We start from the raw sequence: 15,286 nt of genomic DNA, 5'->3' as shown, positions 1-15,286 counted from the left end.
GATTTTTTAAACGTGTGTGTATATATATATAATACAATGGAAAGGAACAATTTAAAAAATACATATAGCATATATATGAAAATTTTTAAATAGTAAGAGAAATTGAAAAAATAACTCAAAAAATAATAATGAAAAACTTAAGAATAAAAAAAAATACCATGAATGCTATATACTTCCCCCAGAGCTGAAGTTTTACAGCCCTCTATCATCAGTAAACTTGGTGCAGGCCAGTTGTTCCTGCTGGTATTCTGGAGGGACCTATGCACTGATTCTCAGGTGCCTTCACCCTGGTGGAAATGCTCCTCCCTTGCCAGGGGGGCTGGCTTAGTGTATGTAAGTGGCTCCGGATTCCCCTGAGTAATGCTGTTTCATTCCCTGAAGGCTTTCTGCACTGATGGGAGGGACAAAAATGGCAGCGCCCCAATTTTTAGCCCTGGAGCTGAACATTCATGCCCTTTACTCTTCAGTGAGCCGTCATTGAAAAGCACTCAGAAAAGAAAAAAAAAAAAAAAAAAAAGAAAAGCACTCAGTTACTCTTGCCTCCCTGGTTTCCATCAGATCTCTGTGTTCACCCAGACTATGAGCATTTTTATCTCAGGCACTTGAGTTTCAAAACTCAAATTTTACAGACACCTGTGCCACAGACTCGTGGTGTTCCTCCTGGTGAGGTAAAGGAGGGCTCCTGCCACGCTTCTGCCTTTTGCTGGACCCCTGCCAGGAAACTGATTACAAGACTGTGCAGTAGTTTGCAGTTTATGGTAACACAGAACAGAAAGCCAGCACCTAGACTCACTGTTTTCAACCAGCTTTCATGCTCTTATGCCTGCGAATTCTGCGCACTCAGACACCCTGATTCTTTTGTAACCCAAGGGATCCTGAGACAATGCTATTCCACCTGGGATTCTGTCTCACCTGAGCACTTTTAAGCCAGGGATGTACATAGCAGACTTCTGAAAGTTACATTTTGTGCTCTGCTGCTTTTAATACTTTGCAGTAGCCTCCTTAAGCATGCTCCCTCCCCTCTGCCATATCCTCCAGTATAACACCCCATATTCAAGTCTCTGCACCTCTTACCTTCCAAAAAGTGGTTGCTTTTCTCTTTGTAGGATTGCAGCATTTCTTTTCTCAGATCTCTGATTTCATAGGTATTCAGAAGGATTTGATAACTGTCTAGCTGTGTTTGAGAGAGTAGAGATACTTAGGGTCCCCTACTCCTCCACCATCTTAAGTCCTCTCCCATGTCAATTTTTAAAATTTTTGCTTTTCATTTGTTTCAATATATTTTCCTAGTGATTTTTTTTGTTTGACCCACCCATTTGTGTTTAGGAGTATGTTATTTAATTTCTACATATTTGTGAATTTTCCAGTTTCCTTCTGTTAATGTTTTCTAGTTTCTTTCCATTGTGACCAGAAAAGATATTTTATAAGCTTTCAGTTTTTTTTAAATTTAGGTTTTAAAAGACGTGGTTTTTGACATATGATCTAACCTGGTGAGTGCTCCTTATATGCTTGAGGAAAATGTGCATTCTCAGCTGTTGGGTGGATTTTTCTCTTTATGTCTGTTAGGTACAATTTATCTGTAATGTTGTTTAGTCTATTTTTTTATTGATATTCTATATGGTTTTTCTATCTGTTATTGGAAGTAGGAAGTAGGATATTGAAGTCTCCACCTACTATTGTAGTGCGTTTCTCCCTTTAATTGTATATTTTTGGTGTTCTCTCAATAGGTAATTTTTTCTCTTGTAACAGTTTTTGACTTAAAGTGTATTTCATCTAATATTAGTATAGTTCTCTCTTGATTACAGTTGGCACAGGATGTATTTTTCCATTTTTTCACTTTCATTCTATATATATCTGTATATCTAATGTGAGTATCTTATAAATCCTAAATATATGTTGTCATTTTTTGAACTCTAGTCCTCGACTCTGTGCCTTTTGATTCTGAAGTTTAATCCATTTAGTTTTAAAGTAATTGTCAATAACGAAGGACTTTTGTCATATTGTTTTCACTATGTTATAGGACTTTTTTATCATTCAGTTCCTCTATTACTACCTTCTATTCACTTTTTTGTAGTGACATCTTTTAACTCCCTTCTGATTTCTTTTTTTGCATATTCTGTAGTTTCTTTATGATTATCATGGGTGGATTTTTGGGGGGATTACATATATTAAGTTATACCAGTCTATTTTGAATTGATACCAACTTAACTGAATTGCATGTAAAGACTCCTTTATATCTCCTTCTTCTCTGTTTTGTTTTCACAATTACATCTTTTATGTATCATGTACCCATTAACATAGATTTTTTTTAATTTTTTTTTTTATGATAGTCACACAGAGAGAGAGAGAGAGGCAGAGACATAGGCAGAGGGAGAAGCAGGCTCCAGGCACCGGGAACCCGACGTGGGACTCGATCCCGGGTCTCCAGGATCGCGCCCTGGGCCAAAGGCAGGCGCCAAAACACTGCGCCACCCAGGGATCCCCCATTAACATAGATTTAAAGTCATTTTATGTATTTGTCTTCTAAATCCTGTAGAAAATAAAAAGTGGAGTTATAAACCAAAATTACAATAATACTAGATTTTATATTTGCCCGTGTATTTACCTTTACCAAGTACAAGTTACTTTTTCTCCTTTCATTTAACCTGAAGGACTTTGTTTAGCATTCCTTAAAGGACAGATATATTGATTATGAACTCCCTCAGCTTTTCTTTAAGTTTTCCCTTATAGTTTGATGGACAGTTTTGGTAATTTTAAAAGTCTCAGTTGGCAGGTTTTTCCCTTTCAGCACTTTATATTTTATTTTAATTTCTTTAGAGAGCGAGTGATCAGGGAAGGGGAAGAGAGGGAGAGGGAGAGAGAGAAAGAGAGAGAAAAAGGGACAATCCTAAGCAGGCTCCACACCCAGTGCAGGGCCCAACATGAGGCTCGATCTCATGACCCTGAGCCAAAATCGAGAGTCAGACACTGAACTGACTGAGCCGTCCAAGCACCCATTAATATTTTAAGTATGTCATCCTGTTGCCTTCGGGCCCCCAAGGTTTCTGCTGAGAAATTAACTGATAATCTTACTAAGGATTCCTTGTGAGTGACAAATTGCATTTCTCATACTGCTTTCAAGATTCTCTATTTGTCTTCCAAGAGTTTGATTATATTATTTCTCTATGAGGGTCTCAAGTTCATTCTACTTAAATTTCTTTGAGTTCTTGCACTTGTAAGTTTATGTATTTTATCTAATTTTGGAAGTTTTTAGCTATTGGGTCTTCAAATAATTTCTGTGTACCTTTCTTTCTCTCCTGTTTTAAGAACCTCCCATAATATATGTGTTGTTTTTCTTGAGGGAACCCCTCAAGTATCTTAGGCTCTGTTCTATTCATTATTTTTTCTTTCTGTTCCTCAGACTCTGTAATTTCAGTTGTCCTAGCTTCAGATTTACTAATTCTTTTTTATTCCTGCTCAGATCTGCAGGTGAATCCCTCTAGCGAATTTTTCATTTTAGTTATCGTTCTTTTGAACACCAGAATTTGTTTCATTTTTATAATTTCTGTGTCTGTTGATATTCACATTTTGGTCCTTCATTGTTTTCCTAATTTCCTCTAGGTTCTTTTGCATGTTTTCCTTTAGTTCTTTGAGCATACTTTAAGCTGTTGTTTTAAAGTCTTTAAGGCCTATATCCCTGCTTCTTCAGGGATGGTTTCTGCTACTCTGTTTTTTTTTTTTTTTTCCTTTGAATGGATCATGTTTTCCCATGTCTTTGAATGCCTTTGGTGTTTTTTGTTTGTTTGTTTGTTTGTTTTTTTGCCTTTGGTGTTTTATTGAAAATTGGGCATTTGAAAACACAGCCACCTCTCAGGTCATTGCCAACTGGCTCTCTCCAGGGGCAGTCTTTCATTGAGTGAGCATGCTCTTGAGCCCTAGAATCAGCCTCAGATGAAGACTTAAGGTGTTCTTGGATCTTTTCTGAACATGCATCTTCCCTGGGCTTGAGTATGGTTTTCTTGAGTATGTTTTTTTTTTTTTTTTAATTCCCTTATATACACAGCTACTTTTAAATTTATTCATTTCCGAAAGAGTCTCACCCAAGCTTTTGCAAGCCTTGGATATTCTACAATATGTCTTTATGATCTCTTACCCAGGGATCTATCGCTTTTAGTCCTCTACAACCTTCCCAAGTACTGCATGTTGCTTTTTGCTGCCAGAGCTCCAAGTTAGGTGAAACAGAGTAGTTCCTCAGACATCCCAGAGACAAGTGAGGACACTACAGATAAAGTGTGCTATGCTCCCTCTGGTTTGACAGAAGGAATTAGACCAAGATTACAGCATGCTAAGGAGAGGGCTGGGCCAAGAACAAAATACTATGGAATTTCCTACTGTTTTGAATGTGGCTTTTTCTTGATTTTTGCATTTGCTGGGTTGTATGCCTTTGTTTATTGTCCGGAGTTTCTATAAGATTATTTTAACCAATTTTTGCCTTTTTTTTTTTTTTGACATCTCCACTGGGTAACAAGGTCTTAGAGTTACCTAGTTTTGCCATTTTGCTGACTTCAATCCGTAAGCAGAAGTTTTTAGAAACCATACTAGAACTTAACAAAATAACCATTTTCTCACCTAAAGAATGCTTTCAGATTATTTACAAAGTTACTAAAATGGTTTTTGGAATATCTCTTCGCCTTCAGAGCCTATGTCACATTCTTACATTCTTGTTACTCTTCAATATGGCAGGCAAACACTCCTTTTTTTTTTTTTTTTTTTTTTTTTTGAGACAAGATTGGATTTTGAGGAAATAAAGTCATTTGTTTGATAATGTAATGAGTAAGTTACACACTGAAATTTTGGTACAAATTTTTTTAGTTGCCATAATAAGGTAATTCCATCAGAGGCCCAGAAAAGATTTTGAGGAATGAGGTACAAGTAATGAAGGAGTTGCTAATTGCCTAAGTGATTACTTTAAAGATTATAGGTAATTGATACTTATGTTCTGGTTTGGTGAAATCTTATTTTAAAATCTCATATTTATGTCATTTGTATCCGTTGATAGAATTTTAAAATGTGAAGGCACATCTTTATGGGAAATGAATACAAATTGTCTTTGAAATGGCATAAGTGATTACAAGATAGGATTTCTCTTTTAGGTGGAATCATCTAGGATCTGTCTGCTGTAATCTATGACAGCTTAATCTGTGACAAATTTACATCCTTGTGCTTTTTCTCTAGTTATCATTGACTTGAATGACGTTTTAAACCATGTTCATAAGCTAGTGAAATTACTCTTTTGATATCACTCAGTTGCTATAAACTCACTTTCATATGAGTATTTATGAAATTCTGTAAAATAATTTTGGGATCTTATATGAAGGAAAAAGAACCTGTGTGAAGAAGTAGTAAGAAATACAGATGATTATCTATCAAGTGTAATAATGGCTAAAAGCTACATTGAAGAGAAAAAAAATGATTTGGCTGCAGCTATGAAGATAGCAAGAGAGTTAAAATCAGCTCCTTCTTTAAGGACTTATTGTGACCTGAATCAGGTAATTTTGATCATAATGTGAATTATTTCTGAGGTTTGTTATTTTACATGGCTTTGGAATATGATGTTTTAAGACATAAAATTTTTTTAAGATTTATTTATTTATTCATGAGAGACACACAGGGAGAGAGAGAGAGAGAGAGAGAGAGAGAGAGAGAGAGAGAGAGGCAGAGACACAGGCAGAGGGAGAAGCAGGCCCCATGCAGGGAACCCGATGTGGGACTCGACCCCAGGTCTCCAGGATCAGGCTCTGGGCCGAAGGTGGCGCTAAACGGCTGAGCCACACAGGCTGCCCAAGAATGTGTTTTCAGATTGTCCTAATTTATCTTGGCCTCAATTTAGAGTTCTTAGTTGTTTGAATTCTAAGACAAACATTAATAAATTTGTTTAGCCTTTTATTATTTACCAGTTAGGGAAATGGCACAGTAATAAGGTCTTTATAACAGATGATCTGAGAGCAAGTAGGATGACATTGAGTTGGAATTTGATGTTCCTAGGGCATTTGAATAAAACTAAATGGAATTCTCTTTTTATAAACAATTATATATGTCTCATTTAAGATTTCATGCAAGGTTTTTTTTTTTTTCTCTTTTCTTCCCGCTTCTCCAAATGTGCAGGTCAAGAGATAGAGTGCTTCCCCTATGTTCTATCATCTAATCGTGTGCCTAGGGAGCACATATGGGAAAAATAAAAACACATTTCTGATGAGACCATTTGGCATGACGGTGTTAACCATCAATCTTTTTGCTGATTTCTACCTTGCTCCCTTGGGTTATAGATCCTACTCTATTGTCTTTAAGTCCTCATGGCCTTTTTCCATAGATAATCAGGTGTTTGGGCTGAACTGAAGTATAAAATAGAAGCCATTGGTATATCTACTTCCAAAGTCTCCAAGTAAAGAGAGAAGAGTTGACCACCATCTTACTTGGTCAGACTTCTTCCAACCATAGTTCTAAAAACAATAGTCATTTCCTGTGTATTACATATGAGACATTAGGAGGTGTAAGAAAGTAATAAAATTTGGTATTCACCCTAGTTAGGTTTATTAAGATGAAGCAAAAAGACGATGGAGGATAGCAATGCAGGTACAGAGTGAATCTGATCAGAATTTTCTCCTATTACATAAATATATCCCATTTGTTAACTAGACAACAGTCTATTAATTTTGTTATCTATTAATTTTTATCTCTAAAAGATTTTAAATTTCTTTGGGGGGAAAATCATAACTTACTTGCATCCCTTCCTTTGGGTGCCTAAAATTAAACCTTAAACACATTAATTAGTGAGACACTTATAGGCTGTAGTTTCCTTCTTAAATTTTATTTTGTTTCAACATTTATTTTTTAAAAATTCCCATCTGAGTAATGCGTCTCTTTTGATTCTAGATTATCCGTACTTTGAAATTAACATTTGAGAGTGAATTGTTACAAGTTAACTCTCTAAAACTAAGGAACTCTCCCAGGTAAGTAAATTGTAATTCAGAAGAACCTAACAATTAAGTATAAAAGTGTATTAGAGGCTAGATTTATTAAATAATAAGCAATTATAAATTGAAAATTTATGTCACAAATGTGTCCCAAATTAGCAACCATGTAAAGTAAGAATAATTTATGATAAATTAGAAAAGTATGTTGTCAGCTGACTTTTAGAGAAAGTAATAAACTTCTATTAGAGCACTTAAAAATATTCTTTGAGTTTTTAATGTTAGCAACTTTTATTTAGAAAAAGTAATAAAGTGATATTAGAACATTGACTTATATGCTCGTGTTTTAGGTTGAATATGAATTGTAGTGAGATCATCTGTATGTTCAACAATATGGGAAAGATTGAATTTGAGCGTTTAACAAAGTAAGTATAAGAATGGCAGAATGGGCGGGGGGCACCCAGGTGTACAGTCCATGGATAATCATGAGCCTTCCCAATGAGTATATCCTTTAAGATATTTTGATAACTTGAATATGATTACTATCAAATATTTTTAATATCAAAAGCTATTCTCTCTTTTAGACTGCGTTGATCTTGTCTTGATTTTAAGGTTAATTTATAGTAGTCTTAAGTTTTTTCCTAGTTTTAAGGGAATGTATCACTCCAATCTACTTCTACTTCTTATATGTGGTACTTAAACAACAGATTTGCCCAGTAAGAGCAGGTATTGACATATGTCAAGGACAGTACCCTGGAGAAATACTAAATTTTAAGATTGAGAAAGGGTAACCTGCAAAACAAAACTGAGAATGGAGTAGGCAAAGGTTGAAAAACAAACAGGAAAAAGTGGTGTTCTAGAAGTCAAAGGAGGAATTTATGAGACTGGAGTCAGTTGATAGTGTTAAATGTCCCAAATCTTGGGCAGCCCGGGTGGCTCAGTGGTTTGGTGCCACCTTCAGCCCAGGGCATGATCCTGGAGACCTGGGATTGAGTCCCATGTCAGGCTCCCTGCATGGAGCCAGCTTTTCCCTCTGCCTCTCTCTCTCTCTCATGAATAAATAAATGAAATCTTTTTTTTTAAAAAAGTTCTAAATCAAATAAGAACTGTTATAAAAAGAAATGTTTAGTTTGCAAAGTTGGGTACGTATATGTATCCTCAGAAAGTGTTTGGATTCAACGTGTATTTTACTTATATTCAAAGCATACCTTTTCTTGGAAGAGAGAGAATATGTATCATTGCTAAATATAATTGGCTTTGTTGGCTATTTCTAAAACACTTCTTAAATGATCTGTGATGGGGCAGCCCCGGTGGCGCAGCGGTTTAGCGCTGCCTGCAGCCCAAGGCGTGATCCTGGAGACCCGGGATCGAGTCTCAGGTCGGGCTTCCTGCACAGAACTTGCTGTGTCTTTGCCTCTCTCTCTCTCTCTCTCTCTGTCTCTATGAATGAATGAATAAATAAATAAATAAATAAATAAATCTTAAAAAAAAAAAAAGATCTGTGATGAAGCTAAATCCAAAATGGGTTAAAAAAGACAAGCTTTTTGAGACTCAGTCTCATATCTTTGGTAGAATTTCTGTACTTGTAGATTGATAGCCTAAATCTGTGTTGATATGTGAGGAAGGTAAAAAAAATATGGAGTAACCTTCATAAATAATCAACTGTGGATTAGTGGCTACTGAATAATACCCAAAGGATTGACTAATGATGATTTTTAGGTGAGGCAGAGATTTTAATGATTTGCTCAGGACTACCCTTCACTGTTTTCTATACTTTATTTTTAAACCAGTGAATTAAAAAAATAATCATAAAATAATTTAAAATGAGATAGCTGAGCCAAATCAAAGTGCTTTTGAAAATCTGTAGTCACTGTTCTTTAGGACTAGAAGACTGTGACATGATTGTATCTTTCTTCAGCTTCATTGATTATACCTCTTGTTGAACTTTTAGAACTCTTGGCTTGCTTAGGGCTGGGAATGGGCAACAGTTTCTTTCTGGGTAGTGGAAATGTTCTAAAATTAGATTGTAGTGATGGCTGCACAACTGTAAATTCAGTCAAAATTAATGAATTTTATGCTGTGTAAATTATACATCAATAAAGCTATTTGGGGTACGTGGGTGGTACCTTCGGTTGAGCATCCGGCTCTTGGTTTTGGCTGAGGTCATGATCTCAAGGCCCTGAGACTGAGTCTAGCATGGAGTCTGCTTGAGATTCTCTCTCTCTCTCTCTCTGCCCCTCCTGCTCATACTCTCTCAAAATCTTTAAAAACAATAAAGCTACTTGGGATGCCTGGGTAGCTAAGTGGTTGAGTGTCCGCCTTCAGCTCAGGGCATAGTTCTCAGTCCGGGGATCGAGTCCCACATCGGGCTCCCTGCGAGGAACCTGCTTCTCCCTCTGCCTATGTCTCTGCCTCTCTCTCTCTCTCTCTCTCTCTCTCTCTCTCTCTCATAAATAAAATCTTTTAAAAAGTAATAAAGCTATTTTAAAAATACATCCGAGGCACCTATACAATAATTTTACCTCTTTATATGTGTCACAATATTAACTATCATGTGGGAAGAAAATGGCTTGAAGGTAGATATTAAAAATTTATGAAACAACTTAAAGTAGCCATATGCCTGTCTGGTTTTTTTTTCTTGCAAATTTTTGTTTAAATGTCAGTTAGTTAACCTGCTGTGTAATATTGGTTTCTGGTGTAGAATTTAGTGATTCATCACTTACGTACTATACCCAGTACTCATCACAAGTGCCCTCCTTAATCCCATCTATTTTTTAAACAGATGTGATCCCCAAGAAAATGAAGTGGGACAGAATATTCAAAAGAAATATAATCATAAAAAGGAATTTTCTTGTCATGATACATACCTATTGCGAGAAAAGAAAAAGGTTGACATGTCTGTTCTAAGTAATGAAGCCTCAGCACCTTCTTTGCAACGGGAAGCCAGTGATGTGCATTTAGAAGCAGAAGACTTCCAGCCACAGAAAGAGGTTGTTGCAGCACCATCCCCTAAAACCATTGCTGTTCTGCCTCAAATGGAATCTACCCCTGATGTGATAATTGAAGAAATTATTGAAGAAAACCTGGAAAGTGAGTGAAAATACAAAAGCAAGGAAACAGTACGTCTGTAATTAGAAACTAAATTAGTCCCTGTACTTAACAGAAACCTACTGCTGTTATCTTATACCTCATTATGAGTTAACACCTATTGGTTCCTTGCCCCTACTTTCATATTTTCCAAAATTAGGATAATTTTATTTTGGGTGCAGTAATCTAACCTCTGAGATGTAAATTTAGTATTTGGTTTAATTGAGGTATTTGATTTTTTGGTGTTCCACACATAAGCCTTGTAAAAAAAAAAAAGACAAAAATACAAATAAGAGAGATATTTGTAGAGCAATCTCATGGCTTTGTCCTTAAATTTAAGAACAGGTTCTCCTAAATCTTCATTCTGAGATATGATCTGTTATAAAATGAGTTAACATGAATATAATAGCATCTGTTTTATAACATTTCAATGTATTCCTAGCAGTTGATTAACGAACGATGCCAGTATTCTCCCCATTAACTACTGCTGTGTAGTTAGTGTACTGCCAACCTTAAGACCATGTTCAAGTTCTGTTTTAGGATTCTTCCACCCACTTCCCAACCTGTTTCAATGGTTGATTCTCCAGAATGACCTTTTGAATGCAAAAAAAAGGGACATGTTTTCAGTTGTTTCCATTGTATTATTATTGCTGATATCTCAGTGAGTTAAAAAATCTGTCATATCTACTGATAAAAGGAGTCTTACCATTCCAGTGTTTTGTGAACTCAAGTACAGCTTTTTAAACAATAGTGTGCCATTGTCAACCTAATAAAACTAGTACATTTGCCTTTATTTCCTGTTTTGATGAAGCATGCTTCACACATTATCTTGTGGAAACACCTAGAGATCCAAAAAAGCCTTTTTCAGAAAAAAAAATAGTCTTTCCCTTTTGGATCAAAAGCAGGTACTTTAACAACTCTGAACTTGATGTTGTGGAGTTTGCTGTATGTAAATAACTGTCATGTGTGAAGGCAGTGAGTAAAATGAACTTTACTGCTAACTAAAACTTCTTCCTTTTTAATGTTAAAAGTTTTAGCTGTTACTGGCAAAAATATTTCTGAAATCTGTAACACTTCTTTCAGCTGTCTCCCCACTTACACATATTTATCTCTTCACACCATCCTCAATATGGGTATTTTTCTCTGTGATCTGTATTGGATAGTTAAAATGATACATTCTTTGTGTTTTAAACATTTTTACTAAATAAAACATCTACATCATTCAAAAATTATATATTAAAATACTGTGAATTCTTCCCTGACCTGTCCAATTTCATTCAGTCTCTCCCTCCCTTCCACAGTTTCTTTATGCTTATACAAATATATACATCATTTTTCTGTTTCTGTATACAAAACATAGCATACCATATATATTGTTTTCTTTTAATTACCTTTTAAACATTGCATTCTGGACATCTTTTCAGTAGCTACATTTAGCTTCATTACTGCTATATACAAAACATTTTTCTCTTTTATTTGACCCCCACAACCCTACAGCCTCCACCAAAACACACACATCTTCCTCTAGGTGTTGCTCAATATATTGGCTTTGCCTAGACATTTTTTCACACTTTTCTAGCCAGGTAAGATTTATGCTTCCGAGTGTCTATGAGCTAATTATTGGTTCTTTGGATATAGTATAAGCAGGATTTTTGGGATATGCAAGAGACCTACTTATTATCAATAGAGCTCTGAGTTCCAAAATGTTCATAAATAAACTCTGATGTTTTGTTATAATATGATAGAGTTACAGCATATCTTGACTGCTACTCCATGTAACATACTGGGAAGTAAAATATTTGCAGTTCAATTTGCTAAAGAGTTTAACGTTGAAAGTGGGATCTATTTGTTTTATTGTTCTGGTTATTATTTTGAGTTTGGACTCTTGTGAGACTTAAGTATTCTAGAGTTTTCAATGCCACAGGACACTTAATATTCTTTTTCCAGGATTTTGCATTCAGTTTTCATGAATTCTTTCCTAACTTAAAATATATTAATGTGGTTTAAATATTCTCATCTAGGTTCTCCAGAGCTAGTTTTTGTAAGCCATGTAATACATCCTTGCCACTTTTACATCCGGAAGTATTCACAAATTAAAGATGCAACAGTATTGGAAAAGAAGGTGAATCAGTTTTGCAATAAGAGTTTACACCTTGATCCTTCAGACATTTTGGAGCTAGGTAATGAAATATTACTCCAAGCTACAATATCAAGTTTATTTAAGTATTACAGTATTTGGCCAACCCACATAGACCTTTTATAATACAGATTTGTATTCCAAGCATAAAAGTTTTAAAATTACATAACATAATTTTATTTAGGTAATTTAGCTAAATATTGACTGCTGAGTGAGGTATATACAAAAACTCCCATAATGGAGTGAAAGAGTTATTTTTTAAATTACAAAATCCTTCACAGGTTATGTAGTTTGTTTCTCTGTCTCCAGGGAAAATTGACCTGTAAGATGGTTCCTTGTAGTGTGACTACAGTCCCCTGCTATCCACATGTGAATACTGAAGATGTCATTAAGCACTTAGATGCAGGAGGACAGTGGTGTCTGTTTCCTAGGGCCACTCAGAAGGTAGTTGGTAAACTTAATCAGTCCACCCTAATTCTTAGGGTATGCCCAATTTGCCATAATTTAGGCTTTTATTGCAAATGTTTTCCTTATAACACATTGAATAAATTCAGTTATACTCTATAATAAGATAAAGCTATGATGTGTTTGATTTATTAATGGAGTGAGAAAACTGCTGGGTTTCTTTTAAAGATTTTATTTATTCATGAGAAAAAGAGAGAGGCAGAGACATAGGCAGAGGGAGAAGCAGACTTCTTGCAGGGAGTCCAATACAGGACTCAATCCTAAGACCTCAGGATCACTCCCTGAGCCCAAGGCAGACGTTCAACCACTGAGCCATCCAGGTGTCCTGAGAAGTGTAGTAGTAAACTTTTATGGCTACAAATATTTCTCCTAAAATTTAATACATGCCCAAGAGAGTTCAGCCTAGATTCAGAAAATGTTATAAAAAGCCAAAAAGTCATCCTTTGTTAAATTAAGAATAATTATTATTTCAAGGTAAATGACTTAAATACTCATTTATATTTTGAAAAAATGATAAGGAAAGAAATGTGATGTGATGCTTTAGGAGGATATCCTCTTGTTCCCTTTTCATACCTATGCTCTTCATTATAAAGAACAGCAAATGTTTTCCATAGGCCTTTCTCTTACCTATTGCAAAAAAAAATGGCTTAATAGCATGTAGTTTAAAACTCAGAGTATTGCTTATGTGGTATATCAACATAAGAGAAAAGTTGATGACAATCTTTAGACCACATAAACATTTTCACAGAACTAAAAATTAAAAGGCTGCCCTAATGCACCTCTCTCAGCAATCCTGTTTTTATTAGCATATACAGAAGGGATTTATACAACATCCCTCTGTATATAATCAGTGGTCAGGTCTACCAATTTATTTCTGATAGGTAGCTTAGTTATTAAGAGGGTGGACTCTAAGACAGCCTGGATTCTCCTCCTGCCTCTTTGCCTACCCGCGTGATGAAAGCCCTATCTCCATAGTGTTGTTGTAGGGAGTAAGTAAATTCAAACATAAAATACTAAGAACATCACTGAGCTCATAGTAAGCATTCAATTCAGGCCTCTTTCTTCCTTGACCTTTTTTTCCTGATTATTAATTTTTAACTCCTCTGATACGTCCTCTGCTGCTAGGTCCTTGGTTCATCTTCACCTTCTCTGAATATTAATTCTCTGTATATTAATGTAATTTTGGCATGTCATATACTGCCTCTCATTATTTCTTTATTTTGATTCCTCTTTATCAAGAGAAAGTAATTGAAAGTAATTGTTTCTTCCTTTATGCTACTAAAGTATGTACAAATTTCAGCATGTATATATCTGTATGCATTTATGTGTATATGAATGGGATAGAAAGTCTTTATTGTAAGTACAGTCATTTACTTGCCTATCTCTTTTCCTTTCTTGAGCTTCCTTTATGGCAAGGTGGTCTCATTCATCTTTGTTATAGTTCATAAAATATAGGTCCTCAATAAGAGACTGCTAACTTTGTTTTTACCTCCCTGTTTACCTATATAACAGGAACTGCCACAATATCCTACCTTTATATTTTTCATAGCACTTGATATGTACTGTGTCATCAGTAAATAGATGAATTAAAACTTCTTAGTGATGTAACTAATATACATGTTCATAGATTAGAGCTTATTAGATACTTTTCTCCATAAATACTGATAATGATTTGTCTTCCTCATTAGGTGCAAGAATATTTGTCAACAGTATTGAAAATGGAATGTGGTGCCGTGGAACTATCACTGAATTAATTCCGATAGAAAGTGAAAATATTAGAAAACTTTGTAGTTCAACCAGATTCTCAGTCCATGAAGTTGCACTAATACAGATATTCATGGTAGATTTTGGAAATTCTGAAGTCCTAATTGTTGCAGGGTATGATATTTTATAGTTATTACATTTTCCTGGCCTGTTTGGAAATATTTGTTATCAGAGGAGTGGGATACTAAAGAATAAAGGAAATTGGGAAGGGGTAGAGAGGAGTAATTTATCATTCTTCTAAGGTATATAGCTCTATTTTTTATTTTGCTCTATTATTTATTTTACTAATTACTAAATTAGTAAAGTATTATCATTTATCAATATTACTACATGAGGAGCTTGGAAAAGTAGTGGATCTTTGGAGGTTTTTTTGGAAAAGAAGCTTTTTGATATGTCCAAACTCAAGTACTTTTCTATGTTGCTTCAAAACTAGGAATGATGCACAAAAATATTTCTTTTAAATAAAGTTTACAGTTAACTGCAGTATGATTGAGTAGAATTTTAAATCAGATTTCTGTAATTTCATTAGTGCATATTAAAGTGGGATAATGAAAAAAAATAATAAAGTGGGATAATGTCTAACCCTAGGTACTCAAAAATATTTTAGTCTTCTAGGAATATAAAACAAAAATCATAAATAATAAAAATAAAAATATTTCTGCAATAAGGACCAGTATTAACTATAGAATGGTCACTAACTAATGGGCATAGCTTTATAGATAGATTTCTGTTTGGGGCCATCATTATCCCCCTTAAGTCTAGACTTGAGTAGATACATAAAAGACAATTCAGATAAAGTCGATTGAGATTTAATTCTATAGATAAAATAGGGTCTATGCTTATAAAATATGGATTAAATCTATGTAATAGGAAAGTATGAATT

At 34.9% G+C, this 15,286-nt stretch overlaps 1 protein-coding gene across 2 annotated transcripts in view; it reads left to right on the top strand.

Moving 5' to 3' along the window:
- The window catches only part of RNF17 (ring finger protein 17), a 116,236-nt gene that overhangs the window by 25,066 nt on the left and 75,884 nt on the right, over window positions 1–15,286 (top strand). For both annotated transcript variants that reach the window (XM_038573546.1, XM_038573545.1), the window contains exons 7-12: window positions 5,357–5,528; window positions 6,913–6,989; window positions 7,301–7,375; window positions 9,733–10,040; window positions 12,059–12,217; window positions 14,328–14,517. In XM_038573546.1, coding sequence (XP_038429474.1) covers window positions 5,357–5,528; window positions 6,913–6,989; window positions 7,301–7,375; window positions 9,733–10,040; window positions 12,059–12,217; window positions 14,328–14,517 — 981 coding nt within the window. The remainder of the gene's footprint in view (window positions 1–5,356; window positions 5,529–6,912; window positions 6,990–7,300; window positions 7,376–9,732; window positions 10,041–12,058; window positions 12,218–14,327; window positions 14,518–15,286) is intronic.

This window comes from Canis lupus, chromosome 25 (assembly GCF_011100685.1).
Source record: "Canis lupus familiaris isolate Mischka breed German Shepherd chromosome 25, alternate assembly UU_Cfam_GSD_1.0, whole genome shotgun sequence".
NCBI classification, from domain to species: Eukaryota; Metazoa; Chordata; class Mammalia; order Carnivora; family Canidae; genus Canis; species Canis lupus.
This window is presented reverse-complemented; position numbering and strand designations above follow the sequence as displayed.